The 27,961-nt window shown below is 39.3% G+C and overlaps 2 protein-coding genes across 4 annotated transcripts; both read right to left on the bottom strand.

The window, feature by feature from the left end:
- Nucleotides 1–10,891: 10,891 nt before the first annotated feature.
- On the bottom strand, nt 10,892–21,238 carry LOC118806444 (probable E3 SUMO-protein ligase RNF212). Its single transcript, XM_036567867.1, has 13 exons — nt 21,130–21,238; nt 19,021–19,082; nt 18,020–18,094; nt 17,843–17,899; nt 17,658–17,716; nt 17,501–17,560; nt 17,217–17,275; nt 16,076–16,078; nt 14,111–14,180; nt 13,160–13,202; nt 12,875–12,938; nt 11,255–11,324; nt 10,892–11,157 (listed from the first exon to the last, which is right to left on the bottom strand). Exons 1-13 carry the CDS (start codon nt 21,236–21,238, stop codon nt 11,007–11,009), a joined length of 882 nt encoding a protein of 293 aa, XP_036423760.1. The 3' UTR covers nt 10,892–11,006.
- A 2,377-nt stretch (nt 21,239–23,615) lies between these two features.
- si:ch211-255i20.3 (transmembrane emp24 domain-containing protein 11) lies at nt 23,616–27,953 on the bottom strand. 3 transcript variants are annotated; one of them, XM_036567871.1, is made up of 6 exons: nt 27,827–27,953; nt 26,610–26,762; nt 26,295–26,386; nt 26,062–26,187; nt 24,688–24,834; nt 23,616–23,916 (listed from the first exon to the last, which is right to left on the bottom strand). In XM_036567871.1, exons 2-6 carry the CDS (start codon nt 26,740–26,742, stop codon nt 23,767–23,769), a joined length of 648 nt encoding a protein of 215 aa, XP_036423764.1. In that variant the 5' UTR covers nt 26,743–26,762; nt 27,827–27,953; the 3' UTR covers nt 23,616–23,766. The 3 variants fall into 3 exon arrangements, with proteins under 3 accessions (XP_036423764.1, XP_036423765.1, XP_036423763.1); XM_036567872.1 differs by lacking the exon at nt 27,827–27,953 and adding an exon at nt 26,858–26,880; XM_036567870.1 differs by lacking the exon at nt 27,827–27,953 and having other exon boundaries at nt 26,610–26,850.
- Nucleotides 27,954–27,961: the final 8 nt, after the last annotated feature.

Consider the following 27,961-nt stretch of genomic DNA (forward strand, 5'->3'; position numbering starts at 1 on the left):
ACACTGACGTGGTGGTGGTGTGTTAGTGTGTGTTGTGCTGCTGCGAGTGGATCAGACACAGCAGTGCTGCTGGAGTTTTTAAACACTGTGTCCACTCTATTAGACAGAAGCACTGCTGCGTCTGATCCACTCGTACCAGCACAACACACACTAACACACCACCACCACCACGTCAGTGTTACTGCAGTGCTGAGAATGATACACCACTCAAATAGTACCTGCTCTGTGAGGGTCCGTGGGGGTCCTGACCACTGAAGAACAGGGTAAAAGGGGGCTAACAAAGTATGCAGAGAAACAGATGGATATGATGTTATGCCTGATCTGTGTATGTAGTCATTTTGATCGAAGTGGTCTTGTCGGCCACTGTATGCATGCTAAAATTACAGCATTACGTTGTGAACGTACCATGCAAGGTACAAGCTGCTAAACATTTTCATAGCCTTTTTTTTGTCCATCTTTACAAGAACTGCTATTAATTCTTCAAGGAACAAAATGATCAATATATAATTTGGCTGACAATATCTGACATATCTGATATTGAGAGCCCCAGGAAAACCATTGCTAATGCGCTAATTATTAGCAACTGTTTTGCTCACAGCAGTTCTCTTGATAATAATTTTGTGTTATAATAAGTTATAATAAGTTTTGTGTTATAATAAGTTATTCTGTAATTGTGTAATACAGTAATGTAAAGCTTCTGCACTTCTTCAGGAGGTCAAGCCCAAAAAATAAGTCTTTTGTGTGAAAAGAACTAATGAAATAAAGGAAAAAAAGGGAATTACCAGAAATTAGTACTAAGAACTCTGTGTAGCTCCCAATGCTACAATATTTATATTACTTGAGTGAGTTTCAATGGTTTATCTGAGTTTTAAAATATAAAATTATACTATATTATATGATTGGTTAGTGGATTTTTTGCCCCTTACAATCCATATCGGTGTGTTTTAATCGTCCAGGCCCTACATTGACTTTACTATACTTATTTTGCCACATGAGCACTTCCCTGTCACTGCACGCTTGGAATAATTTATACTTCTAATGAAAGCAGCTCCACATGGTCACCCTGAGAAAGAGTTACCCCGACTCCTCTGAGCTTTTCTGACAGGAAAAACAAAAACATCAATGCAACACTGAGTGGAAAAAAGGAGAGAGACGAAGTCATACCTGTTTGTGAATAAGTGATTCAAGATGTTGCGGTCAGAACTCTGGGGTGTAAGTCATTTCATTACCATCAGCCGCACAAAGACTCGCTCTGTTTTTGTAAAAGAGAGAGCTGAATAATGACTTCTGGAGCTGCTTTCTTTATCTCTCAGAGGTGGCACATCTCATTTGTAGGCCCTGAGGCTGTACAAGGGGAAGGAGGCCTGATTTAGATTTTTTTCCCTGCCCACATGACACAATGACAGCTAGCCTGAGGCCTAAAGTTCCCCTCTCGATGGACCCAGCACAGGAAATTACCCCAAATCCCTGCAAAAGCTCCACAGTTCATGCACATTTCACATGTACAATAGCGTCTGTTCACACCTTGTCCCTTTCACAATGTTTCGATGAACCAGACACGCTACCACGCTGGCTGCTGGTCGCTGTGGGCAACAACGGAAACAAACGTGCAATGACTGCGAGTTACCTGTTCGGGCAAATCGCAACAAGTTTACAGCGATGATAATCGCTTTTCATTCACATGCATCCATTATCTGTCATGTACTGCAAAGAGCATGAAGACCTGAGCGGCACGCACGCACACATGTTTGTATTCCTACACTATATGTCCAAAAGTATCCAGACACCCTTTCTTTACAGTGCACCCGTCACTGAAACATGCGCACACACAGCTTGTATCATCTCCATAGAAAAGCACTGCCAACAGAATGGGACGTGCAGTCACCCTGCCCAGTGCCAAGCACTGGCTTGAGTGGTATAAAGCTGCCCAGCACTGGGCTGTGGAGCAGAGGAACTGGGTTCTCTGGAGTGATGGAGCTCCATCCGACACCTCTGGGTTGAACTGGGACTGTGCTCATATTCTAGAACTAAACATCCAACATCAGCCTCACTAATGCTCTTGTGGCTGAATGCAATCAAATCCTCACAGCAATGTTCCACCATCCAGTGTAAAGCATTCCCAGAAAAGTACAGGCTGTTACTGCAGCACCATGTTGACAGACTCCTTGTCAATACCACTGATTTCAGAAGAAATGATAGATGAGCAGATGTCTACAAACTTTTGGACACATTGTGTGGCATTGCCATTGATGTCTATGACCCTAGTTAAACAATGGTACAGCCGCACCTAACCCAACCCTAAGCCTAACCCTAGGAACCAAAAGACATTTGGGCTTTTATTCTTTTAAACCATTGATTTAAGAAAAATCAAATGTCCCCTGCTTTTTTGAATTAAGAGAATATGTAAATATTGTTCAGGCTTCAAAAGGTACCGTTCACAGACCGTCCATACAGACCACACACGGAAACTGAGCTACAAAAACAGCCTGTGATTTGTTTTCGTGATGTCATGAAAACCAACTCATTTACATACACACCGATCCAATTATGACCACCTCCTTGTTTCTACACTCATTGTCCATTTTATCAGCTCCACTTACTATATAGGTGCACTTTGTAGTTCTACAGTTACAGACTGTAGTCCATCTGTTTCTCTGCATACTTTGTTAGCCCCCTTTTACCCTGTTCTTCAGTGGTCAGGACCCCCATGGACCCTCACAGAGCAGGTACTATTTGGGTGGTGGATCATTCTCAGCACTGCAGTAACACTGACGTGGTGGTGGTGTGTTGGTGTGTGTTGTGCTGGCATGAGTGGATCAGACACAGCAGTGCTGCTGGAGTTTTTAAACACCTCAGTCTCACTGCTGGATTGAGAATAGTCCACCAACCAAAAATATCCAGCCAACAGCGTCCTGTGGGCAGTATCCTGTCACCACTGATGAAGGACTAGAGGATGACCAACACAAACTGTGCGGCAGCAGATGAGCTATTGGCTCTGACTTTACATCTACGAGGTGGACTGACAAGGTAGGAGTGTCTAATAGAGTGGACAGTGAGTGGACACAGTGTTTAAAATCTCCAGCAGCACTGCTGTGTCTGATCCACTCAGACCAGCACAACACACACTACCACCACGTCAGTGTTACTGCAGTGCTGAGAATGATCCACCACCCAAATAGTACCTGCTCTGTGAGGGTCCATGGGGGTCCTGACCACTGAAGAACAGGGTAAAAGGGGGCGAACAAAGTATGCAGAGAAACAGATGGACTACAGTCTGAAACTGTAGAACTACAAAGTGCACCTATATAGTAAGTGGAGCTGATAAAATGGACAATGAGCGTAGAAACAAGGAGGTGGTCATAATGTTATGCCTGATCGGTATACCTATTCAGCCTACAGCAGTCTAGCTCCACCCATTCATGCTGAAGTTATAAGGAATGGTTCAGTCCTGCCTGCTTTTTAAATGAGACATAATAAAAGAAAAAAAATCTGAACAGAGGTCATTTATATATCTGTCTTAAACAGAGGTCAGAAGATGGTCATATAATCATGATTTATGACTGTTACTGGTATAAAATCAAGTCTGGCCTGTTTGGACTCAGCGTGGGGATCTTTATCTTTATCCATCGGTTTCATATTAGCGTGATTAGATTCTTCCACAGATTGTTCGCCAAGATTACCTAGCTTTCCACGCTGCAGCGGTCAGATTACCAAGGTCATTCACAAGGTCACGCGGTTACCTGTCACACGTAGCGCACGTCTTAAGCTTTTTACATTGGATATATAACCAACCAACACAGAGCTAGTGAGCTGCCTGTAGATGATTTAGACCAATCAAAAGCAAGCAAACACTCATAGGCTGTGACATCACAAACACAGCTAACTGGCAGTCTGGCAGAGTCTGTCCTGGTTGTCTAACGCCAGAAAAAGAGGATGTGGTGGTCCTATTGGCCAAAATAACAGACCTGAGCGTCAAATTTGGAGAAAATAATCGCAATTCAAATCAAGTCACAATATTGATCAAATAAATCTATATACACAGATATTTCAGCCCTACTGCATGTAATTATTACGGCTCTTTTAACCCCTTAAACGGTCAGAGCCCACCGATGGATCCAAACTTTTATTACACACTTCTATGACCCAAGATTAGCTCAACCAGTTTGCACTGAAGCCCCTGTAGTAATGGATTGATAAGCCTTAGTATGTAATAAGCCTGAGATTTTAAAGGGTTAAACGACACACATACGAGTAACAAAGTAACGTCATTCTTATTAAGAAAGCATTAAGTAATGCCTTACATTACTTCACATTACTGTAACACGTTACTTTGTACTGCAGTACTCCTTACACGGCCCACAAAGAGCTAAATACAGGCACACATACACTCTTACTCAGATAAGGACTCTAACAGGTGGAACAGAAGCTACAGTAGACCCATCAAACTCACTGCGTTATTTATGATGTACTGCATCTAATCAATAGTATTTTAAACCAGTCTAAATGATCATCCACTAGATAACTATGTTCTAATACCAGTGTTTGGGTGATTCCGTGCCATAACTCAATGAAGCCTGACATTTTGTTTCCTAATGTTATTTTTGGCTCAGGCGTCCGTCTCCATTTGATCGGTCTACTCGCGCTCGGCCAAGACTTACTTACATCCAAATACCGACTCAATTACCTTCAGTTTACCCAACCAGGGCGCAAATAACTCACAATCGCTCTCATTTCCAACTTGAATTGAATTCTCTGATCTCGAGCGTGAAGTACAGAACTGCCAGAGCATTTGACTTAAAATATTATTGTGATTATGGCAAGATGTTGAGGCTTTCATGCAGCGCAGAGGAAGCCGTGTGTGTGTCTTTGGTGATTCATGGCCTGAGCGTTAGCGTTTGAAGTGGTTATGGATGCCATGTTTGCTTTCATATTATTTTGAAAATGTTGCTCTGTTGTGGTTCTTGAGCTGCTTTTCCTTCTTTGCTTTCTGTAGCTGTCAGTGCGTCTGATGTGGTCATGTCTGATTCTTATTTTCTGTTGTCTGTGCATTAAGACGGACTTTCGTAAAACCTGGTTTTCCTGCTACCTGTCGTATTGTGTTTTCTCCAGTATGAATTCCTAGAACTTCGCTTGTAATTCCCTGGATAAAGCAAATTAAACATGCTGACAGCTTTGAAAGTGATTTGACATAATTCAGCTCTTCAGATGCAAACAAAGTCATTCAGAGTGGTTTGAGTCGAGGTGGTTCATTGTAGAGAAACTTGCCCACACACATTTCTTTACAGTGGTGGTGATAGGAACCAGGAGTCATGATGTCTACAACACAGATATAGCCATTTTATTTAATATCCAGAACCACCAGTGAACCCATGTGTGGTTTACATATCGCTGCTGTTGAAAGAAAACCTTGTATCTTGTCATTTTTGTTGTTTTTTCAGTTTTTGACATTATTTTAAAATGCCTGTTGCCCTTTATATTATGTGTAAATTTCATGGTGAATGGACCAAAAGAAACGGCCCAGCACACATTTTTTTTTCAAGTTTTGAAATTTAATAATCAGGTCTGTTTTATGCAAGAAAAGTGAACTGAATATATATTTTTTTGATTGCTCTCATAACACGTGCAGTAGAGGGTTAAACTTTCCGATTGGGAACATAATCAGATACAAGCGTTTAAATGGCTATTATTCTACTGTTTAACTGATTATTTATAGGACTACCCTCCTCGTTCAATCGGATAGAAATTGTATTCCGAATGGCCTCAGTCGGACTAGTCTATTCTGACTGAGGTGCATACATGGGCGTATTCTATTCCGACTGAGCTATTAGTCGGATTATTAACGGATTATTAGACTGCATGTAAACATGGCTAATGAGAAATCCATGAAAACCAGTGATTACTGCTAGAAGCCTATCATGATGACCTGTCAGTACAAATACATAAAAAAAAAAATCAAGACTGAATAGTTCTAGGTAAAGCTTCCATGCACCACCGTTCTAGGGTGAGTAGGGCATGCAGGTGAGGCCTTCTGCTACAGGAGGACGGTGAATGGGAGAACATCACAGACTATTTTGTTCTATGCCTTGTTTGTTGTATATCGCTGCTGTCGGAAGAAAACCTCACATCTCCAAAATAACACCATTACAGGAGAAAGAAAAAACATACTTTACTTTCAATATAAGTCAATGGAACCAGACTTTTTTCCAAGTCATTTCGGGCTGTTTCTTTTGGTCCATTCATCATAAAAGTTACACAAAATAAAGGAATTTTATAACTATGTCAAAATTGAAAAACAACAAAAATGGAGAGACGAGGTTTTGTTCCGACAGCGGCGATAAGGACAGCTGTTTGTTTACTCTTATATGGCATCAGACTCAAGATTTTGGGCCTTCTGGCTTCCGAAGCTCCAGTCATTCAGAGTCTACCTCTCACTTTCAATCTGCTTCACCTTGACTCTGTTAAGAACAGCTATATCCTAATAGTGGAATTACTCGATTGCATGTCTTTTAATGAACCGCATAATGTATCCTGTACATCTGTACAACACAATTAAGCCATTGTTCAATCTCCTCCACTGCCTGAGCGAACTTCATAAGCCAAACATATGTAACCTTGCATTCAATTACGGCCATTTGGGCGGCTCGTCAAGCTGTAGTTAGCCACGTGTAACTTAATGCCGGGCCATGTCTTCTTGATTTGTAGCAGTGCCATTAAACGCACTGGGCCGCCATGCCAACTTTTGAGAAGGCATTTTGTTTCTGTCAGCCTTTTGGATTAAGTTGCCTATTCTGGGCCCATTCAGATGTATATAATATTGACTGCTTGAGATTTGTGTTATTTAAATCTACAGTTTGAAGTCCAAAGCCAGAGGCAGCGGAGAGGTGAACCCATACCAACACAATGGGCCCGTCTTTCTGCATATGGACAGCTAATGAGCACCAGGTGTGTGTGTGTGCATGCCCATACCTCAGCTATATGCATTAGTACATGCTCAGCTCTTCCTCTACCTCCCTCTAGAGGTTTCTGAATGCAAATGATCAGCTTGTTGCATCGTTAAGAATTACTTTTCATCATAGGAAAAGAAAGATGCTCATATTCCATGTGCTTTGGAGTGTCGTTATGGTAGGGCCTGATCTGCAGAAGTTTCTAAAGTGCTTCAGGTTTCAGTTTCAGGCTGCTTTCCCTGATCGCCAGGTTCCAGCAGGATTTTGTGAGTTTCCTTTGCATTCCATCGAGGTGAGCAGCCTGGAAATTTAACTGCCTGCAAAGAGTTCGTTTTTTTTTTTTCCCCCTGTTGTAGTAATTGTGGGAAGTGATTATTGTACATACACACTCTCTCCTACTCACTCACACACACACACTGCCCCACACTGAAGTATACCACCACGTCAGGGGAAAACAGCAACCAGATGTGCCATTACTAGAGCAAACCTTACGTACCAAGAGGTAAGACAGAAAGACATTGTTAAGCAGAGAGTGAAAGCATTTGTAATACACTGTGATGAAAAAGATGTCAAAATCCTCCTACAGCATCATCTTCAATTTCGAAAAGAAATGATTTTGGTTGTTTAATCCCTTATCCCAGCAACCTGGCTGCCCACCAAACGTGTCACCATCAGATATACACTACTTAAAGTTTTCATCTTGGATTGATCTGAGAAATCAAGCTCCACTCTTGCTTTTCTGTCCATCCTTCCACTGTGGGAAGACAACTCAAAACTGTCGGTCTGAAAGGATGGGCTGCTGTCAAGAAACTGTTACTGAGAAAAGGAAATAGACAGAAAAAAAAGAAGAAATCAAACAAAGAAGCCACTGGTGTTTCCAGAGCAATGAACTGGCCACCCCAGAGTCCAGACCTCAGCATCACTGAACATGTTCAGGACTGCTTCAGTCACGAGAAGACCATTAAATCTTTCTACGCTGTCATCTTCAAGCCTTAAGAGGGATGCTTTCAGTTGTTTGATCCCTTGATACTTTTTCCTAACTGAACCTACTACAGTTTGCTAGGAAAGAACCAAGAAACAGACTGTATGTATGTATCTCAATGTAGTAATAGCACAACCCATGTTGTCATTGTAATGAAAACAGCACAAATTGTGTTCATGAATATTTGAGCATCATAATCATCACAGATACAGTATTCATACAATTTAGCAAATCAACTGGAGCTCTATATCACGTGTCAGGTCCTCACGGGCCGTAACACTGCAGACTTCAGCACACTGGCTCATTTAACACACCTGATTCAGCGCATCAGCTAATTAGCAAAGTCTTCATCAACTGAACTCAGAGTGTTAGATGAGGGTAGGCGCTGATATCCACAGCAATTTGGCCCAGAAGGTCCCCAGTTTGACATACCTACTCTATATACATTACTGAATTTTCTATTTTTATATATATACACACACACACACACATATACACATACACACATGCACACACACACACACATCAGGAGAAAACCTTGTATCTCCATTTTCGGTTTTTGACATAATTTGAAAATGTCTGTTGCCCTTTACATTGTGTGTAAATTTCATGAAGAATGGACCAAAAGAAACGGCCCAAAATCACTTGAAAAAATGTCTGGTTTCACTGACTTACATTTAAAGTAAAGTATGTCTTTTCCTTCTGTTAAGTTACCATTTTGGAAATGAGTTTTTGCAAAAAAACAGTTATTATATACATACACACACATATATATATACACATACATACATAATATATATATATATATATATATATATATACATATACATATGTATATATATATATATATATATATATATATATACACAAAAAAAAAAACGTTTGCATTAACGTTGTGTTCACGTTTCCTCATAAAGTCTAATAACGATAACATAAACCAAAACAATGTTATGTTCCACAAGTAAACAGAAAAAAGGGAATGGTTTGATGTACTGCAGTAATAAAATAAGATTGCAAAATTCAATATTTTGTAAAATAAATTTGTTTAAATATTCTGCTCTAAAATACTTGGTCCAACAGCAGTATAATGATTATGAAAAGAAGAGCTGGGGAAAAGTCTAAATTTATCTTCAAAAATGACTGTTGTGGTAATGATAATGCAGTAACTGTGTTTTTGCGAACAAAAATAAAGTTGAAAACAGTGAGACTGAACAGGAATGTTTAGTTTTATTAAAGTTCTTAGAAAAGTTCCAAGAATAAATATCTTGGTAAGATGAATGCAGTTAGAAGAAAACAGGTTTGGTTCCCGACTTCTCACTGCACTCCAGTCGTTGCATGCATTTGTTCAATTCCATCAGCAGCAGCTGATTCAAGTACTGATTTGCTGAACTAGGTACTGGATGGTAACCGTGAATACTGCACTTCCTCAAGCAGTGGGTTAGAAATGATTAAACTTACCAGTGCATACAAAATCATCATTTTTGTTTATTTGCATTTATTCTACTTGAACAAATAAATGCTTACCGCTTAGATATATTGCCTTACATATATTTTTCTCACATGTCCAACACACTTGCACAGTACTGTATATGTAAGTTTGTAAATGTAATAAGACTTTTTAAGCCTAAACCTCGATTTAACTCCAAACTTGACCTAAGCAACCAAAAAGAAATGGCTTTCCCGTTTCAGTTTGAAAAAAATTACACATCTAACTTGGTAAAAAGCGCTTTAGAAAGCCAGGATTGTATTGTTGGCTCAGATATTGTACCTCAGCCTTTGGTTTCCTACAAAACAAGAACACATCTCGCACACTCCTATACATCCTTGTTCTTTTGTCCAGTGACAATGGTTGTGCGGCTGGCTCTTCGAACGTTCCCTTTGCTGTAGAATACAAAGCAGAGTATTGAGTTGGCCTAAAAAGCTATTTCCTGAAGCAATCCCGGTGCACTTATTACCAATGGAAAACTAGCAGGGCTAAATAAGTTCCAGTACCTTGAAATGTCAAACGCCTCCAGGTACCCCACGGTACTTTGTATTGTCTCGAAAACAATCCCCATAAAAATAATGGCTGCATACAGTACAGCACTTGAGCGCCTGCCATCCCACTGTGTAAATCTTAAGAGCAGTTGTGACAGCCAGAACAGCGCACGGTAAGGAGAGACTTTCATGCCTCGAGGGTGTGGAGAGATCAAACGCAAAAAAAAAAAAGACTGTGGAGGTTGTTCTAATATGTCATATCTGCCATGTTACACAAGCCATTTAGAGCAATGGTACAATTACATTTAGCATGTCTCTCCACGCGGTGGTTTGATTCATTTAGGCTGAACATGCCTTACAGGGACAGGTTGGATTGGGTTGCTGAGGTGACTCATTTTGGCTTGAAGTTCGTTTCTTACGTCCTTCCATATCTCCAGCCTAATTTCACCAACCCAAGGGCCTTTTTTTTCTCCAACTTGGCTCAAATGAATTACACTTTGCCCATTTTTCAGCTGTTGTAATTAGATGCACGAAAGAAAAAAAAAGAATTCATATTGATTTGATTAGACAACAGTGTCTCCAGCTTCTTGGAAACATACATTAAAAGCAGAGAAGCTTGTCCAAAATGTCTTAGAATCACTTTAATAAGTCATACACCATGCTGTCTATGTGTAACCAGTTTCAAACTATTCAGTGATACGGTATTTATGACTTTGGGGAATAAAACGCGTACTGCCGAAGCAGATTCACAGGTGCAGCTGACACACAGTGAATCACGGTACAGCACATAAAAATTAACATTCACAGCTAGGCCTGTGATTGATTACTGCAAATACGGAGACATTTATGGACATAAGCACAACACAGAGGGGCTATTATTTCATACCCCAAAGCGCTAGTTAATCTGGAAGTACTGCGGCATCAGCAGAGGGTAAATTACAAATGGCTACAGTCGTTCAGAATAAGCATAAATACGCATATTTTTGCTCTTGCATACGGCCAACTTGCTGTGTTTCCAGGGCAGCTTCGTACTGAAGCCATTCGAAAATAGGCCGCTTGTTCTATAGTGACTGGTGATATTTTAAGATGGATGTTATGATATGTCATGGCGGAGGTCCCAGAGAGGACGTGGAGGGGTATTTGTAAGCTGGGGCCAGTTTAAATACGGGCGATTCCCACGGAGACTCTCTGCGGTAAAGCGCACTATTGGACGAGGACAGCATGGGCTCCTTCAGACTACTGGAGAATTCTCTACTGCAGGCAGGAACAGAGGAGATATGCTTCAATGCTGCTTTATGTACACATATCTCAGTTATGTTCTTATGATATAACAAGTGGGCAAATAAAATACCTGACAGTGGCACTTCGCACTGAGTGGCTACCCATAGAGCTCTGGCTTGCTGCTCTGTGAGGAACTGTACCTAATAACAGACAACATGTACTGTACATTGGCCTACATATTTGTTGGAGTGAGGGAGAGCAGAGCACAACCGAATACATTGTGTTTTTTATGCTAAAGTATGTGAGCAAGATTAATACATATTCTATTCAAAACGACCGACACGTCTTCAACAAATGAAAAAGTAAACTTTGTTTTGAGCTCCTACCATCTGTGAACAACTCAACCAAATGCAATGCCTGATAAATTTGTGCCGACACATTTAATTCAATACAGTTTTTCTACATTGTTTGGACTAAACAAGTTTTTCAATTTGAAACCATAAAAATATTATTGTTATAAACAGGATTAGTGAAAAACACTGGCAAAATGATTCTTGCCCATAAAGTAGAACAGCAAATACCAGCATGATAAAATGTATTTGCATGACATTTATAGTACGTTTATTTATGTGACGGATTAGTTTAAAAAATGAGCTGTCTTGAATTTATATGGGAGGAATTTGGGTTAGCTTAGTTTCTACTGGTGTAAAACCAAACCGATCATGTGGGGGCTGGACTTTGGCCTGGCTAGCTCTTACTAAGTGTTGTTTATATGCTTCAAAAATGGTGCTACATTTCAGTTACCAAGAAGGTGAAACAAAACCAATATATGTGTAAATTCTTCACACAAAAACAGTCTTAATTGGCGAACCTCAAGAAATGTCTGCTAAATTGCTGTGAAAATTCACCACTGATGACACTAAACGAATATGAAAGAAAATCCATGTATCTATTAGGGCTGAACGATTTGGGGAAAATATCTAATTGTGATTTTTTTCCAACTTATATTGCGATTATTTTTATGAATTGAGATTCAGGCTTGATTTCTTTGGCCAAGAAGACCAGAATATCCAGCTTTTTTGGCTGAACCCCTGAATGGCCAAACTGCCAGTAAGTCGTGGTTGTGATGTCACAACACATGGAGGTTTGGTTGCCTCTGACTGGTCTATTTAATCTACAGGCATTTCACAAGCTCTGTGTTATTAGGTTCAATTTCCACTCTGAAAACTTAAGACAACATTTTTCACAATGTACAAACCTAAAAAGATGGTTCTTCAAGGGTTCTTTAATATATATAGAACCATGAACACTCTAAGATCCATTTGCATGCTTATAGTGTTCTTTGCATGGAGGTGTTTGTATGCGGTTCTATATAGCACCAAAAAGGTTCTTCTACTGTTACAAGCTTTGACACCATAACAATCGCAGAACCCATTTTGGTGCTATATAGACCCATATACAACACTTTTTCCATCAATCTGAAGAACAATCTCATCATGCATAGAACCCTCTAAGCATGCAAATGGATCTTAGAGTGTTCATGGTTCTGCATAGAATGACTGTCTTTACTAAAGAACCAACCTTTTCCTTGAGGAACCATCTTTTTTAAGAGTGTAGGCTACAAAAAAATTGCTGCTCTTGTGATTTGAAAATTGCACTCTCTTCAATTGCGATTTAAAAACGATTAATCTTTCAGCCCCAGTATCTATGCATAAGAAAGAAATGAAAAACTTGACCTCTGTTCACTAACCTATCCGGCCATCTTGTGGAGGGCTGATGACACAAAGTCTTGACACGCTTCCAGAAATTTCAGGCTGTAAGTGACAGAAAAAAAATTAACACATTGGCTATTAATGGGTTACTTGATTGTGGCAACACATAAGACCTACTAATGATAATCCACTAAGAGGTAGGCTGACTAATAATGTACAAATACTCTGGAAATGTAGATAAACAATGACGACATGGTTCATTCACAGTGACTAAAAATAAACGCCTTCGACTTAATCAGATTAAAACTGAAGCGTAAACTTACTTTACGGGAAAACCCCCTGCTGTCAACCTCCATGTTTTCAGTCCTAATAAAGAATAATCACATAGCTGTCACAGGTGATTGGGAGTGGTTGCACAGCACAAACAGTTCAGGCCACTTCATCACTTCTTGTGTTTTTCCTTGCTGTTCACAACCGATATCAAAAACGATTCGGCAGTGCCCCCTAGCTGGTTCACTGTTATATCAAACTAAAATCGAATGGGATCCTTCGTCAAATCACAGTCTGCGCAAGTTACTCTTTATCATTATCACGTGACATGACAGTAGGCGGTGTGTCAAAGCAGCCAAGCCAGACATCTAAAAGCCATCCAGACCATTATACCATCATCCCTGCTCCACTGTAGCTCTGTGGTGGGCGCCTACTCCATAAGAGCTAAGCTTATCCAAACAACTATAGACTAATCACGGACTATGATGAATGGAGGCAGGATACGCCGAGTTTACATGGACAGGATCACCTTTCTGCCTCGCAGCGCAGAACTGTTGTGATAGCAGCTCTGGAGCAGAAGGCTCTACAGCGAGACAGAGGAAAGCACTGGAGACAACCCCCATTCTCTATGCTAATGCTAAAGCAAACAATGTGCCACAGTCCCCATATGTCAACCATTTACGGTCATTCAGCCCAAGCGGACTGGGGCTAGGGGAATGTAGAGGGGGGCGACTGTTGACTATTTGGGGAACACATTACAACACGTAACATTTAACGACACTGATTCCATTTTGAAGGCAAGAACAAATATTCTTAGAATTGTAAATGATCCAGTTTGTTTCTAAATTTAAGCAGGGAGGTTGTCTTTTATAATAGCTGCCCTATCTTTTTATGAGGATAACATCACAGCAAAAAAGAAAAAAACATACACAATAAAAGACTGCATAGTAAAAGAGTTCATGCACAAAAAAAGTATGAATAAGGATACAGATCATGGTACTCACAGGCTTGAGGTGGATAAATGGTGGGACAGAGAAACTGGAGAGGAATAGGGGATTTTCACCCCTGAGGACACTTGTGTAGATGGAGTGGAAAAGATCAATTAATAAAAAAAAATTATCTATTAGTCAAGGCTTGATTTACTAAATAACTATACAAAAGTTTTTCTGTCAAATGGCTACAATGTCATCAATGACTCAGCAGCTCCCTCTTCTGTTATACATATATTACTCCTACTCTAATTATTGCAGAGAATAATGCTGAATCTTGCAAGCCTTCACTTTCTTTTACTCCGTATTTTCAGTCTGACATTCTACAGGTAACAAAGTGCTTCTCTTGACACTTTTTAGCAAGACCTGTCAGACCTGATAAGCTACAGGAGGCCCTTCACTCTCCTACTCCTCCACAACTCATCAGAACACAGTGATCATCAGAAGACTGTTTTTATGGTTTCTGATCCAGTACTACTAAAATGTTTTAAGAAAGTAAAGACCATAGTGTGTATATACACTACCATGGGGTATTCTAGTATTCAGGCAATTTTGTTTTTGTTATTTGATATGGCTCCAGTGCATATATCCACTTCCAATTCACACAAAGTGCATTTTGACTTTGTACTCATTAATATAAAACACACATACATACATACATATATATGTTTATATACATATATATCAGTGAGTGCGTTTACATGCACTCAATAATCCAATAACTGCAGAAAATCAGATTTTGTCAGTAATCCAAACAAAGTGTTTACATGCAGTTGAGTGATCACATAATGGGGAAACTCCAGGTCTACATGAGTCAGGCAGTAATCAGATTTCTGCTTTGCAACCAGCCGATAAACTCACAGAAGACGACGTGACAAACGTAACGTAAAACTAAAACTTCATGGCTTTTGTTTAAACATTGCGCCACTTGAAAATATGAACATACATCATCTAGGAGATGAAGAATATTTAAATCCTATATTTCGTGTTTGGTTTCAGTGCCGCTCCAAAAGTGCTTAGTTGCGTCTCGTGGCAACGTTGCTCGCTTGTTTTTGGTACTGTCCTCTGTTCCGCACATGTGGATACTGAGAAATCCGAAAGAAATCAGAGTACGAGTTTACATGCACCAAGAAATCTGACTACTGAGCTAAAATCCAGCTCTCTTTACTGGATTTCTTAATCGGATTTCTAGATCGGAGTATAGTGTTTACATGACAATTTCAATAAACGGATAACGGCAGAAATTTGATTATGATCGGATTATTGAGTGCATGTAAATGCTTTTCATGAGCAGTCACTCAAAGAGTCAGGCTGACGACCTGAGAAACGACCTGAAAGCAGCAGGAACAGAAGTTACGCAGAGAACAATAAGCAAAGGACGACACTGCAGTTATCTCTGTTCTTACACGCTATGAAAAAGAGATGCACATCTAAAATTTGCACACAAGCGTTCAGACAAATCAAAAACAGAACTCTGGCAATAGTTCTGCTCTGTCTAGAGTAAGAACAGTTGTATGTGTGATCCTAAGAACACAATACCAACAGTGAAATATAAAGGTGGGAGCATCCTGATGTGGGGCTTCTTCTCTGGAAACAGTCCTGGGGAATTACACTGCCAGCCAACCTCCTGACTTTCATTTTGAAATTTATGGAGAACTTGGAAATTGCAAGTCCATCAGAGGAACTCTCGCAATCTTGGGGAACTGAAGACGGTTTTCCAAGTGGAATGGGCCAAAACTGAGCCACAGTGCTGCAAAATGTGAACAGCTTTCTTCTTATCATAAACATTTTAAGCTGTAACTGCCCACAGTGATTTTGCAGTACTAATGTATTAACGTTATTAATGTGCAAAGATTCTTTAAGGGTTCTGGATTAAAGGCATTGGTTCTATATAGAACCATGAGTCCTACATTCTTAAAAAGATGGTTCTTCAAGAGTTCTTAGTAAAGACAATAATCAATAAGGTTCTTCTATTGTTACAAGCTTGAAATTATAACAACAGCAGAATCCTCTTCGGTGCTATACAGAACCACATACAATTTTCTATCAATCTGAAGAACCATTTCACCATGCAAAGAACCATTTAAGCATGCAAACGGTTCTTTGGGTGTTCATGGTTTTATACAGAACCAATGTCTTTACTAAAGAACCCCTGAAGAACCACATCTTTTAAGAGTGTATGTAGAGCCCTTTGCATGTGTAACCTCTTTTGCTCGTGGGTATATTTTGGTTTGTCCATCTGAATTTACATGACCAAAGCATAAGGCAAATCATTCAGTAACTGCATGAAATAAATGTCAATTTTTATTTTATTTATTTATTTTTATTTAAGTTCCCCTCAAATTAACAGAACATGTGTTTTATGATCACACATATTGCTACATCCTTACAGTTCACTGCTGAAAGCCAAAAATCTTAGACGCTCTTTGTATTTTTTTATTAAAATAATTTTTACAGAGCAGATCACTGAAGAGACGCCATCTGTTTATAGTTTATAGCCCAGATTTGTGGAAAAATGGGTCGACTTTCAGTAGAAAAAAAAATGGTCTTTTATTATAAGGGTTTAAAATTACATCACCCATCTATTTGACTGGAAAGAAGACAGTTACAGCTCTCATATGACTCCCACCTTTAGAATGCAGCTTATGAAATATGAAAGTTATGAAGATTATGACAGAGTGCGTTTAGGAACCACCAGTGGTCTCAAGAAGTTTAAAAGGTTAAATGGTTCTTTGCATGGTGAAACGGTTCTTTAGACTGATGGAGAATGTGCTGTATATGGTTCTACACAGAACCTTTTTGAAAACAGAACTAAAATGGGTTCTGCTATTGTTACAATGTCAAACTTGTGACAATAGAAGAACTGTTTTTGGTGCTACATAGAACCATTTTTTAAAACGTTCCGTATAGAACCGTATACAACATGTTCTCCACCACCCATCAATTTCATTGTCTAAAATATCTTTGTCTATACTTATGAACACACTGTTTTTATTGATATCTGAGTACAAACTGAAAATGCATTGTGTGTAAATCTGAAGTGGACAGATGCACTGAAAGTACGTTAAATAAGAGCAAAGAAAATGTTCTGAATACTTTCCCCTCACTGTACGACCTTTACCTGGTTTGAAATTAGCCGATGCATGAACATCCCTGTTAGACTGTGAGGCCAATCTGGAACTGGCGAAGAAGTGCAAGTTACAAAAGCACATGCTGTGAGGAGGTTTGTGTTCTCTGAAAGCTTTTCTGCAAAATTATGCAACTCAAATGATCACTTTATTCCTGTATGAATGAACTGCAAATCAAAACCTCTAGTAAACTACTATAACCTCAAATAAACCATTTTTCTCCCACAATATTAGTACAAGTATCTAAGTTCTCTAACTATCATTATGTTGAAAATACCTTTGATGCTGAAGAGTTATTTCCAACTTTGATATGTAGGCATTCTGCTCTGTAATTTTTCTACACAAAATCAATAGGCAAAACATTTAAATAGGAAACAGTGCATAATTTCATGAAATTCATTCCGAAGTCATGAAACGTCTTGTGAAAATCTTACTTTGACATTTGTTGCATCTCTTCTTGCATTTTGATCACAGTCTCCTTCATTTTTTCACTCTATGAAAGAAAAAGGAATTTTCTGACATACTTCTAATTTATAACACATATAATAATATGTAATAATATAATTTATAAGCAAAACATACATATTACAATGATTTGGCTCATGAAAGTGACTCTTGCCTTTTGTTGATAGTGGTTTAGTAACCTTTTCTGGTGTCTTGCCTGGAACTGGAAGACCTAAACAGGGGGAACAATGTGTTTTATTTAAAATAGTAACTGTTATTGGGTCAGACTGTGAGTATTACAGTGGAAAGACTTCAGGTTAAACAGGCATATCATAACCACTATAAACATCACCTTGTTAATCTCTGAGAGGTACTTGGCTGCAATTATGTTGATATCCGAGAAGAGTGCCTTGACCTCTGAGCTGCTCTAAAAAATGAGACATACACCGATCAGGCATAACATTATGGCCACCTCCTTGTTTCTACACTCATTGTCCATTTTATCAGCTCCACTTACTATATAGGTGCACTTTGTAGTTCTACAGTTACAGACTGTAGTCCATCTGTTTCTCTGATACTTTGTTAGCCCCCTTTTACCCTGTTCTTCAGTGGTCAGGACCCCCATGGACCCTCACAGAGCAGGTACTATTTGGGTGGTGGATCATTCTCAGCACTGCAGTAACACTGACGTGGTGGTGGTGTGTTAGTGTGTGTTGTGCTGGTGTGAGTGGATCAGACACAGCAGTGCTGCTGGAGTTTTTAAACACTGTGTCCACTCACTGTCCACTCTATTGGACACTCCTACCTTGTCAGTCCACCTTGTAGATGTAAAGTGAGAGACGATAGCTCATCTGCTGCTGCACAGTTTGTGTTGGTCATCCTCTAGTCCTTCATCAGTGGTCACAGGACGCTGCCCACAGGACGCTGTTGGCTGGATGTTTTTGGTTGGTGGACTATTCTCAGTCCAGCAGTGACACTGAGGTGTTTTAAAAACTCCAGCAGCACTGCTGTGTCTGATCCACTCAGACCAGCGCAACACACACTAACACACCACCACCACGTCAGTGTTACTGCAGTGCTGAGAATGATCCACCACCCAAATAGTACCTGCTCTGTGAGGGTCCATGGGGGTCCTGACCACTGAAGAACAAGGTAAAAGGGGGCTAACAAAGTATCAGAGAAACAGATGGACTACAGTCTGTAACTGTAGAACTACAAAGTGCACCTATATAGTAAGTGGAGCTGATAAAATGGACAATGAGCGTAGAAACAAGGAGTATAAAAAGCTTTATCATATGTTGTAGCCTTAAGTGTGATAAATCAACAAGAATTAAAACGTCTGATGCCTCTTACTTTGTCTGAGAGTGGAGACAGTTGGCATTTTGCTTTGCAGATCAGACACTCGCCTTCTTTTCCTAAAAGTTATGCCCAACCAAACAACACAAGGAGGCCATTTAGTGACACTCTGTAAACATACATAACGACCACTAGATGGCGGAATATTCTAACATTTGATGAGCTCCCATTCCATAAAAAAGGAAGATAGATTTTTCCATGAATGTAAGCTCTAATCTTATAAAGCAAATATGCAGCTAAAGTCATGTGGAACGTAAACACACAAACTTATTTGATAAAACTCAGATTTATGCCCAAAACCAAAAACACGTGAACCGAGAACAAGGTGTGATCATTCATATCCAGAATTTGTCCAATGGTACATTGCATAAAGTTCTGTGTACAAGTCTTGGGTACACACTTAAAGGTTCTTCAAAGGTTCTGGGTTAAAGGCATTGGTTCTATTTAGAAACATGAGTCCTACACTCTTAATAAGATGGTTCTTCAAGGGTTCTTAGTAAAGACAGTGGTCCTATAATGGTTCAATAAGGTTCTTCTATTGTTACAAGCTTTAAATCGTAACAATAGCAGAATCCTTTTCGGTGCTATACAGAACCATACACAACACATTTTCTATCAATCAGAACCTTTTTGAAAACAGAACTAAAAAGGGTTCTGCTACTGTTACAATGTCAAACTTGTGACAATAGAAGAACTCTTTTCGGTGCTATATAGAACCATATACAATGCATTTTCTATCAATCTGAAGAACCATTTCACCATGCAAAGAACCATTTAAGCATGCCAACGGTTCTTTGGGTGCTCATGGTTCTATATAGAACCACTGTCTTTACTAAAGAACCCCTGAAGAGCTCTCTCTTTTAAGAGTGCATGCAGAGCCATTTGCACGTTTAAATGGTTCTTTGCATGGTGAAATGGTTCTTTAGATTGATGGAGAATGTGTTGTATATGGTTCTACACAGAACCTTTGTAAAAATAGAACTAAAAAGTGTTCTGCTATTGTTACAATGTCAAACTTGTGACAATAGAAGAACTCTTTTTAGTGCTATAGAGAACCATTTTTAGGTACAGAACCATTTACAACATGTTCTCCATCAATCTGAAGAATGATATCACCAGGCAAAGAACCATTTAAGCATGAAATGGTTCAATATAGAACCAGTGCCTCTACTAAAGCACCCTTGAAGATTTAGGTGTGTAACCATAAAAACGTTTCACAACTACTGATCTTACTAGTTAGATGTTTTCACATGTAAAACATTACATAACATTAAAATAATAAACATAAAACAGTACAAAGGAAAAAGAATGTCTCAAAAAAGCAATTAATATTTTGGTCTGAAGTACAGTTAGAAGAACAGGTTTGGTTCTGGAGGTTTGGTTCTCCATGCACTCCAACCATTTCATGGATTTGTTACATCTTGCACATCTGGACACTCCACACCTAGACACTTTATTTCAGTACCAATATATGCACATATTTATTCAGTATTGTCATTATATGCTGTTACTGCACTGCCTTTTTTATCTCAGGTTATAGATCTTATTGCAGATTTTTGTATATTTCTATTTGAATATATGCCTGTAGATAGGTTTTTTGCATTTATTCCTTTTTTTATATTGTTTCACCCTTATTATTATTACTGTCCTGTGTTGCGTGACTGCTACTGGCTGCTAAATTTCCTTCGGGATCAATAAAGTTTCTATCTATCTATCCATCCATCCATCCATCCATCTTAAACTCCATCAACAACACACTTAATTTAGTTTAATGAAGAATTAGATTAAAATATGTTTTCTAAACAACCCATCAACACTCACTGGCTAGATAACCAGCTTTACATTTCTTTTTAAGACGTATTAGGCCATGGACCGGTGTCCAGTCTTATCTGCGAAGGGCCAGGGTGGTCAAACCACACTGATTTCACTTGTTTGAAGACCGAGACCAACTAATTAAACAAGCAGAATCAGATGTGCTCCTGCTTGTTTGGACTGAAACCCTGCAGACACGCCTGGCCTAAAACATTTGCACAGTGCTGAATAAGCCAAGTTGACCTCTGGAAAAAGAAAAGCAAAAAGCAAAACAAACCAACAACAAAAAAATACCTTTTTGGAAGCACACGTTGCAGATGATATGACCACAATTTGTCACGGCCAGTTGGCGGTCAGGTCCTGGAGACTTAAAGCACGAGTTACAGCATATCCAACTGGACATATTCTGTGTGGTTTTAGACGTTTTACAAAACAGGGTAAGAGTTCAGTCTGAAGACAATAAACTAGACAATAAACACTGCCTGAAGACTGAAGCTTATTCTGACAGTTAAAGGTGCACACAAAGCACAGTATGATAATATTTTCTTGGTAAACGGATAAATGGAAAATAAGTACATATTCTTAAGGCCTAATACTTTAGCTAACGTTATCTAGTTAGCCAAAAAGCCTCAACTCACCCACGTCGTCCCACAAGCAGCAAGTAAAAGGTGGAAAGCTAATTTTTTAGCTAGTTAGCCTCCTCCGCTCTGGCTGTGGGCTGTTAGCTTAGCCAGCCGGCTAGCTCGTGGTTTATGAAGACGAGGAAATTCGCTGAATAATGGCTGAATAAAGTGTTTAAACAACTCTCAGAAACAGCGTAAATATGCCGGCTGTCTGTTCTGCAGATTTAGGCAGTTGTTGATTTGTTTATCTTTCGGCTACTTCTGCAAACTAGCAGGGCTGCGCTAGTTATCGTTAGTTATCGCGAGAGGGCGCTGCTTCGATTTTCTTCGTAGCGACGTTGGCTGCTATTTAGCGATGCGCGGGAAAGCAGACTAACTGTCCAGTACGTAGATACATACCTAGATGACGCGTTGGGTCCCGTCAGGCACGTCAACGGCGCCGCCATTTTAGGGAGGTCAACATCGCTGCGGGACTGCATTCAGTACCATTACAGAGCGGCAGTTTAAGAAAGATACTGTCCAAAATTACACTATTTCAGGAATATTGCTCTCAGAAAACGGGATAGGATTATATAACGGAGGGAACGCAGCGATCCACACTCATGTTTGTGTGATGCGTATTGTTTGTGTGGTGTTTATGTGTATATATGGCCGTGTGGTTGGTGAGGCACAGAGAACCTGTTGATGTGATTGTTTTTCCTCTGGTTTTATATTAAGCTTATTTCATTTAGTAGTCCATTCAGGGGGTCTTAACTTTATTTAGAAGTTATGTATTTACAGTGATGGTTAAAGCTTTGTAGCTGGGTAAATTATAGCATTCCTTCATCAGTGTAGATATTTTAATAGATTAACGTTGGCACCTTACACGGATATAAAGTTAGCTTCTTGTTTGAATTTCCAACTTTCCGCTTTTCCCATTCCACCTTAACCTAAATGGTGCAGCTTCAGGCACCAGAGAGCGACTGCTGCACCATTTAAGGCGGAACAGGAAAACTTGAACAAGAAGCTGGCGAATAAGAGAGCCAACTTCAACTTCGTCCCTCTCACTGTGTTTTGGGGGGTTTACTTTCTTTTCTATGTGAATTAATATTAGAAGTGATTCGCACATTGGTCGATTTGCTGATGTGTATGTGATTATGTTTCTACCGGAACTCGCGCTAAAGTCGGTTTTTAACGTCAGGTGCAGACTGAATACTTTCCTGCTGGTCCGGACGGCTAATCATCACGATCAGTTATTAAAGTAATAAAAGCTACTGAGAACAGTCAGTGCAGTCTAGATTAATCTATGAGGATTATAACAAAACAAACGTGGTGAAAACCGGTTGAGTAATAAGGAAGTTGTGGCTGATTTAATCCTGAGACTCTTCGTCTCTCAGTACAAGTGATTTTGTTCACAAGCGGATCTTGACCTCTCCAACATGGCGGACGCGCAGACCTCAGATAGAAAACAACAGACAACGCGGCACTGGGTATGTATATCTATGGCCCAGTAGGGGATAAAGGGGAATTCCACCATTTTTTAAAATTTCTGGAAAACTTTGTTTACTGAGATGTAAACAAAGTCATTCAAAGAGGTTTGACGTGAAATGGCTTATCGTAAAGAAACCTACAGACTCACATTTCTCTACAGTGGTGGTGATAGGAACCAGGGGTCACCTTGACTAAAACACAAATATAGACATTTTCTTTGCTATCCAAAGCCACAGTGAACCTACATGTGCCTGCTGAGTTATATGTAATGCTAATGATGGCAAAATAGTAATAAACTGTAAATAATTCTTCTTTGGGGTCAAAATAAGACTATATAATGCCCTGCATGTACCCCTCTGCCATCAATGGATTAAAATAAATTGATTCAAATACATTTTAAGCCACAACCTTATCACAAAACCATCATAAAACAATGTGTTAGACATCAGGCAGTGTATAGCAATTCATGGAATAACCTTCTGTGAGGGAGCTTTCAGAGGTGGACGTCTGGTTCCTATCACCACCACTGTGAACAATAATGACTCTAAGTTTCTCTATAACGGAGCATTTTACACCGAACCACTCTGAATGACTTTGAGTGCATCTGAACCATTTAATTATGAAGAATGTTTGAAAAATCTGTGAAGATCCTCTTTAAAGCTGAGGTACAAAATCGGACAACTTATGAACAGTAACAGCACTTTATTATATCAGTCAAGTAATACATCAAAACATAATTATACACATATTTATTAGTGTAACAAGGCTGACTAACTTGAAGTTGGTAATATCAGGTAGGCTAATATGCTCATTTTACATGACATGTTAGCTTGAGTTATTATACCAATTTCTTTTCAATTAGAAAGTTTTTCAAGCTTCTCATTTGCCAGACTCCAACGGTGAGCAGTATCAAGGTCTGTATAATTGCCCACCACAAAACGTTTCCATTTGTTTCTTCACTCATCTGACGAAAGGTTTCCTCACGATCCTGCAAGTAACAGCACAATAAACTGTTACAAATTGCACTTAAATACTCAATAATTACTTAAAGCTGAACCAGTTTCTCAAAATTTTGCATTATTAAATGGTAAGGATGTAAACAAAGTCATTCAGAGTGGTTTGGTGTGAAACAGTGTCAGAATTGTTCACGGTGGTGGTGATAGGAACCAGACGTCCACCTATAAAAGCTCCCTCACAGGAAGTTATTACACGAAATGGTTAGGAATTCTCATCCTGATGTCTGAGGCATTATTTTATGATAGTTTTGTGATGAAGTTTTGGCCTAAAACGTATTGTAATCAATTTATTTTAATCTATTTATGGTGGAGGGATACATCAAGATTGTTCTCAGGCAAATAGTCCCCAAAGATTTTTTTTTCAGATTTACTCAGATTTACCACTATTTTACCATCTTCATCATTACATATGAAACTTAGAAGGTACATTTAGGTTCACTGGTGGTTTTGGATAGTAAATACAATGGCTATATTTGTGTTGTAGATATGGTGACCTCTGGTTCCTATCACCACCACTATAAAGTCTCTAACTTTCTCTACAAATGATCTATTGCATATCTCACCACTGTGAATGACTTTGCTTATATCTCTAAAACTGAATTATGCAGACATTTTGAAAAATCGGTGGAATTGCCCTTTAAAGACAGTACACTTTTGTAAAACATGGTCAGAAGTACACTCATTTTTGTCTGAGGTCAAGCAAGTAATTCCTAAACGCTTTCTGGTTTGAACTGATTCCTCACCCTCTGGAAGTCTTGCTGCTTGCTAATGTATTGGATCTGGTCAATGAGGTGCCTTATTTTGTATTCCATTGTCTTGACTGTGTCTTTTGCCTTTTCAGCGCTGGGATCAATCACATGCTCTCCCATCTGGACATCCATGTGCACCTTCTGCACATCAGGAGTAAAGGTAACGTGTTTTGTTACTGTGCCGATGCATTGGCTGATCATGTAGATTCAGAATTGAAATGGAACGTTACATCAGTGCTTTAACAGAAAGGGAACTAGTTCAAACTGAAGTCTGACATTTGAAAGTTTCAGTCATTTGTTCAGTACACAGAATATCACAGGGGCAAGTGCAAGCATTTCAAAGGAACTCGTCCTGCAAGGCAAATAGCTTCAGTGTTTTAATTAAAAATCAGGAATTATGTCATGAATTCAAACACATCCTGTTTAAAATTAACCCTTGTGTGGTGTTGATGTTGTTGTTACTCAGTGGGTCTGACAGACCGTATTATTGTTTTTTTTTTTTTAAATCAATACAGTCATAACAATTTATGTAAAAATGCCAGATGTTTAAAATATCACAAGTGGTCAGCGTAGCGTTCTCCTTTAGCAGCTGTAGCCAGTCAGCAGCCTGTCCATGTTGTCCACCCTCACACACACACACACACACACATATACAAACACATACACACACACACTGCTGTTGTTGGAAGAAAACCTCGTATCTGCAAAATGGTAACTTTACAGGAGAAGGAAAAAACCTACTTTACGTTTTAATGTAAGTCAATGGAACCAGACTTTTTACCAAGTCATTTTGGGTCGTTTCTTTTAGTCCATTCCTCATGAAATTTACACACAATGTAAAGAGCAACAGGCATTTTTAATTTATGTCAAAAACTGAAAAACAACAAAAATGGAGATGCAAGGTTTTCTTCCGACAGCAGCGATATACAAACACATACATACACAGACACACACACACTAACAGCAGGCCATGTAGGAGGGAGAACAGAGTGAAGGACACAGCACCTCCACACTTTTATTCCCTGCAGGTTCACCCAACACCACATGTGTAATGTAAATGGGTTATTTTATATGTTCTTCACAGAAAATGAACAAAGGCCAAGAATCTAAGGTTGAAATAATAATAAATATTAAAAGAAAAAGTATTTTTTTCTTTTTGGTAAACATTCAAAACGGGTCCCACAGACCCCAACACCACACAAGGGTTAACAAAAAAGACGCTTAAGAATTAAAAATGTCCACCTTTGCATTTAAACACACTCTGGTTCATAACATCCATAGGCAAACTCTCCATGACAGACTTTAATAAATAAGTCATTTATGTATAATCCACCTTAAATTATAAGCCCTTATAAGGCCTTAACTCACCAGCCGTTCGCCTGCAAACACGGAGAATCTGGTAGAGTTTGATTTCGCGCAGATGAAATGCTGACCAGAAGCATGAGATGTGAAAGTAAATTTTCCATATCTACCAAAACGTTTCATCAGCAGTACCTGCGTACAATAGAAGACGTTCAATGGTTCTTGTATGCGGTCAGGTAGCGGAAATGATTCTAAAGTGTACACTGTGTAATTAATATGGTGTGATCTGTTTCTCCAACCTCATGGTTAGGGTCTTTGACAGTGACAGTTAAGCCAAGGTGTGGAGTGTTGTCTTGCTTTTTTTCATCCCAGTGCTCTAAAAAGAAATAACCTGAAGGGAAGAGAAAACTCAGTAGCTTTTGTTTTACCACCGTCATTAGGTAGCTTCATAATGAATGTGAACAATTTTAATGCTACATTTACGTTGCTTATACTGTAAATAGATGCAACCTTAAACATTTACAGCAACATTCTAGTCTGAGCATACAACTAAATTACAGAATATCTAAAATAGGTAGAACTGGTAGATATTGAACGTAGCATGCTTGCTTCACCTGTGACAAGAGTGTCCTCTGGAATCTCCTCAATGATGCACTTTTCCTTCTGTTGCACCAAATCAAAGTACATTGCAGATGCCAGACTCCCAAAGCATGCAATCAAGAGGTAAGTCCAGCGTGAATTCATCATGATAACTTGAGATATAATGTCTAAAGTGAAAAGGATACAAAACAAGAATGCAGTGAAATGGTCAAGATGGAGATCTGTGGGAGCTGTAGGTGAGTTCAGCGTGTGAAATGTCCACCTGTGATTTTTTTGTGTGTTTCTCTGTGCTCAAACAAACTTGAGAGAAAAGAGAGCGATAAGACTACAGCAAGGGCTCAACTGCGTTGATAAAGAAACCTAAATAGTTAACCTATTAGTTGTTCTGCCTCATAAAGGCCCCTGTGTAACTTGCTGACTGCTAGGCGAATTACACTTTTGTTTCAGTGATGAGTTATAGAATGATGATATATATGATAACAAAAAACCTGAAGTTTTTAGTGGTGATTGCTGATCAGGAATCAGTGAAATTGACTAGACGCAGATAGAAGCTATTAAATAAACAATTTGGCAAAAATTCAACTTTATCAAATTTGCTTCTTATCCAAAATGTAGTCAAATGGCCAATGTATGTTTGGTTCTTTAGCTTGGGCTAATGCAGCTAGTTTATAATGCTCTATATGGTTTATAATGCTCTTTCTCTTGTTGCTTAAGAATCGCCTACTTTAACAGGAAATGGTTGTTTTTTTCTTGTTTGTTTCTTTATTTTTTCCCCAATTTTCTCCCCAATGTAAAAGTATCCAGTTCCACCCACTAATTAGGACCCCCAATCACCTGATACCACCAGTGCTAGGAGGGCGAAAGCTAACAAATACCTGCGCTGGCCAGCATTGCACTGGGTGATGGGGGGGAGACAGGGGGCCATGCTACACGCCCAGAGAGAGCGAGGTCAATTGTGTTGTCCTGGGCTCCCAGCCACGGACGGCCATAGCATCACCAGGGATCAAACCCTCGATCTCCTGATAATGTTCGTTCTGCCACTTGGGAGCCCAGGAAAGGGGTCGTTTGACTCACTTACAAAATAACCAACTGCACTGTTGTTTCTGAGTGATGTATAGAGGTGGGCTATTCCCAAAATGGGCCTACAGCAAAACAAACTTAGTATGCGCTGGCAAACATGAGGAAATTTCGCTTGCTAACTTCTAAATGACTCAAAGAAACTGTTACATACCTTTTAAAGATGTAATGTTGTGAATGTTTTTCAGTCCAGCAACTATCCAACCAATCCTTGCTCCTAAGGAGTCATCACAGAACAGGTATTGTACAGATTTAGACAGTGCATGGATATGCAGACAGCCAATCAGAG

This window comes from Colossoma macropomum, unplaced genomic scaffold, assembly GCF_904425465.1.
Source record: "Colossoma macropomum unplaced genomic scaffold, Colossoma_macropomum, whole genome shotgun sequence".
Lineage (NCBI taxonomy): Eukaryota > Metazoa > Chordata > Actinopteri > Characiformes > Serrasalmidae > Colossoma > Colossoma macropomum.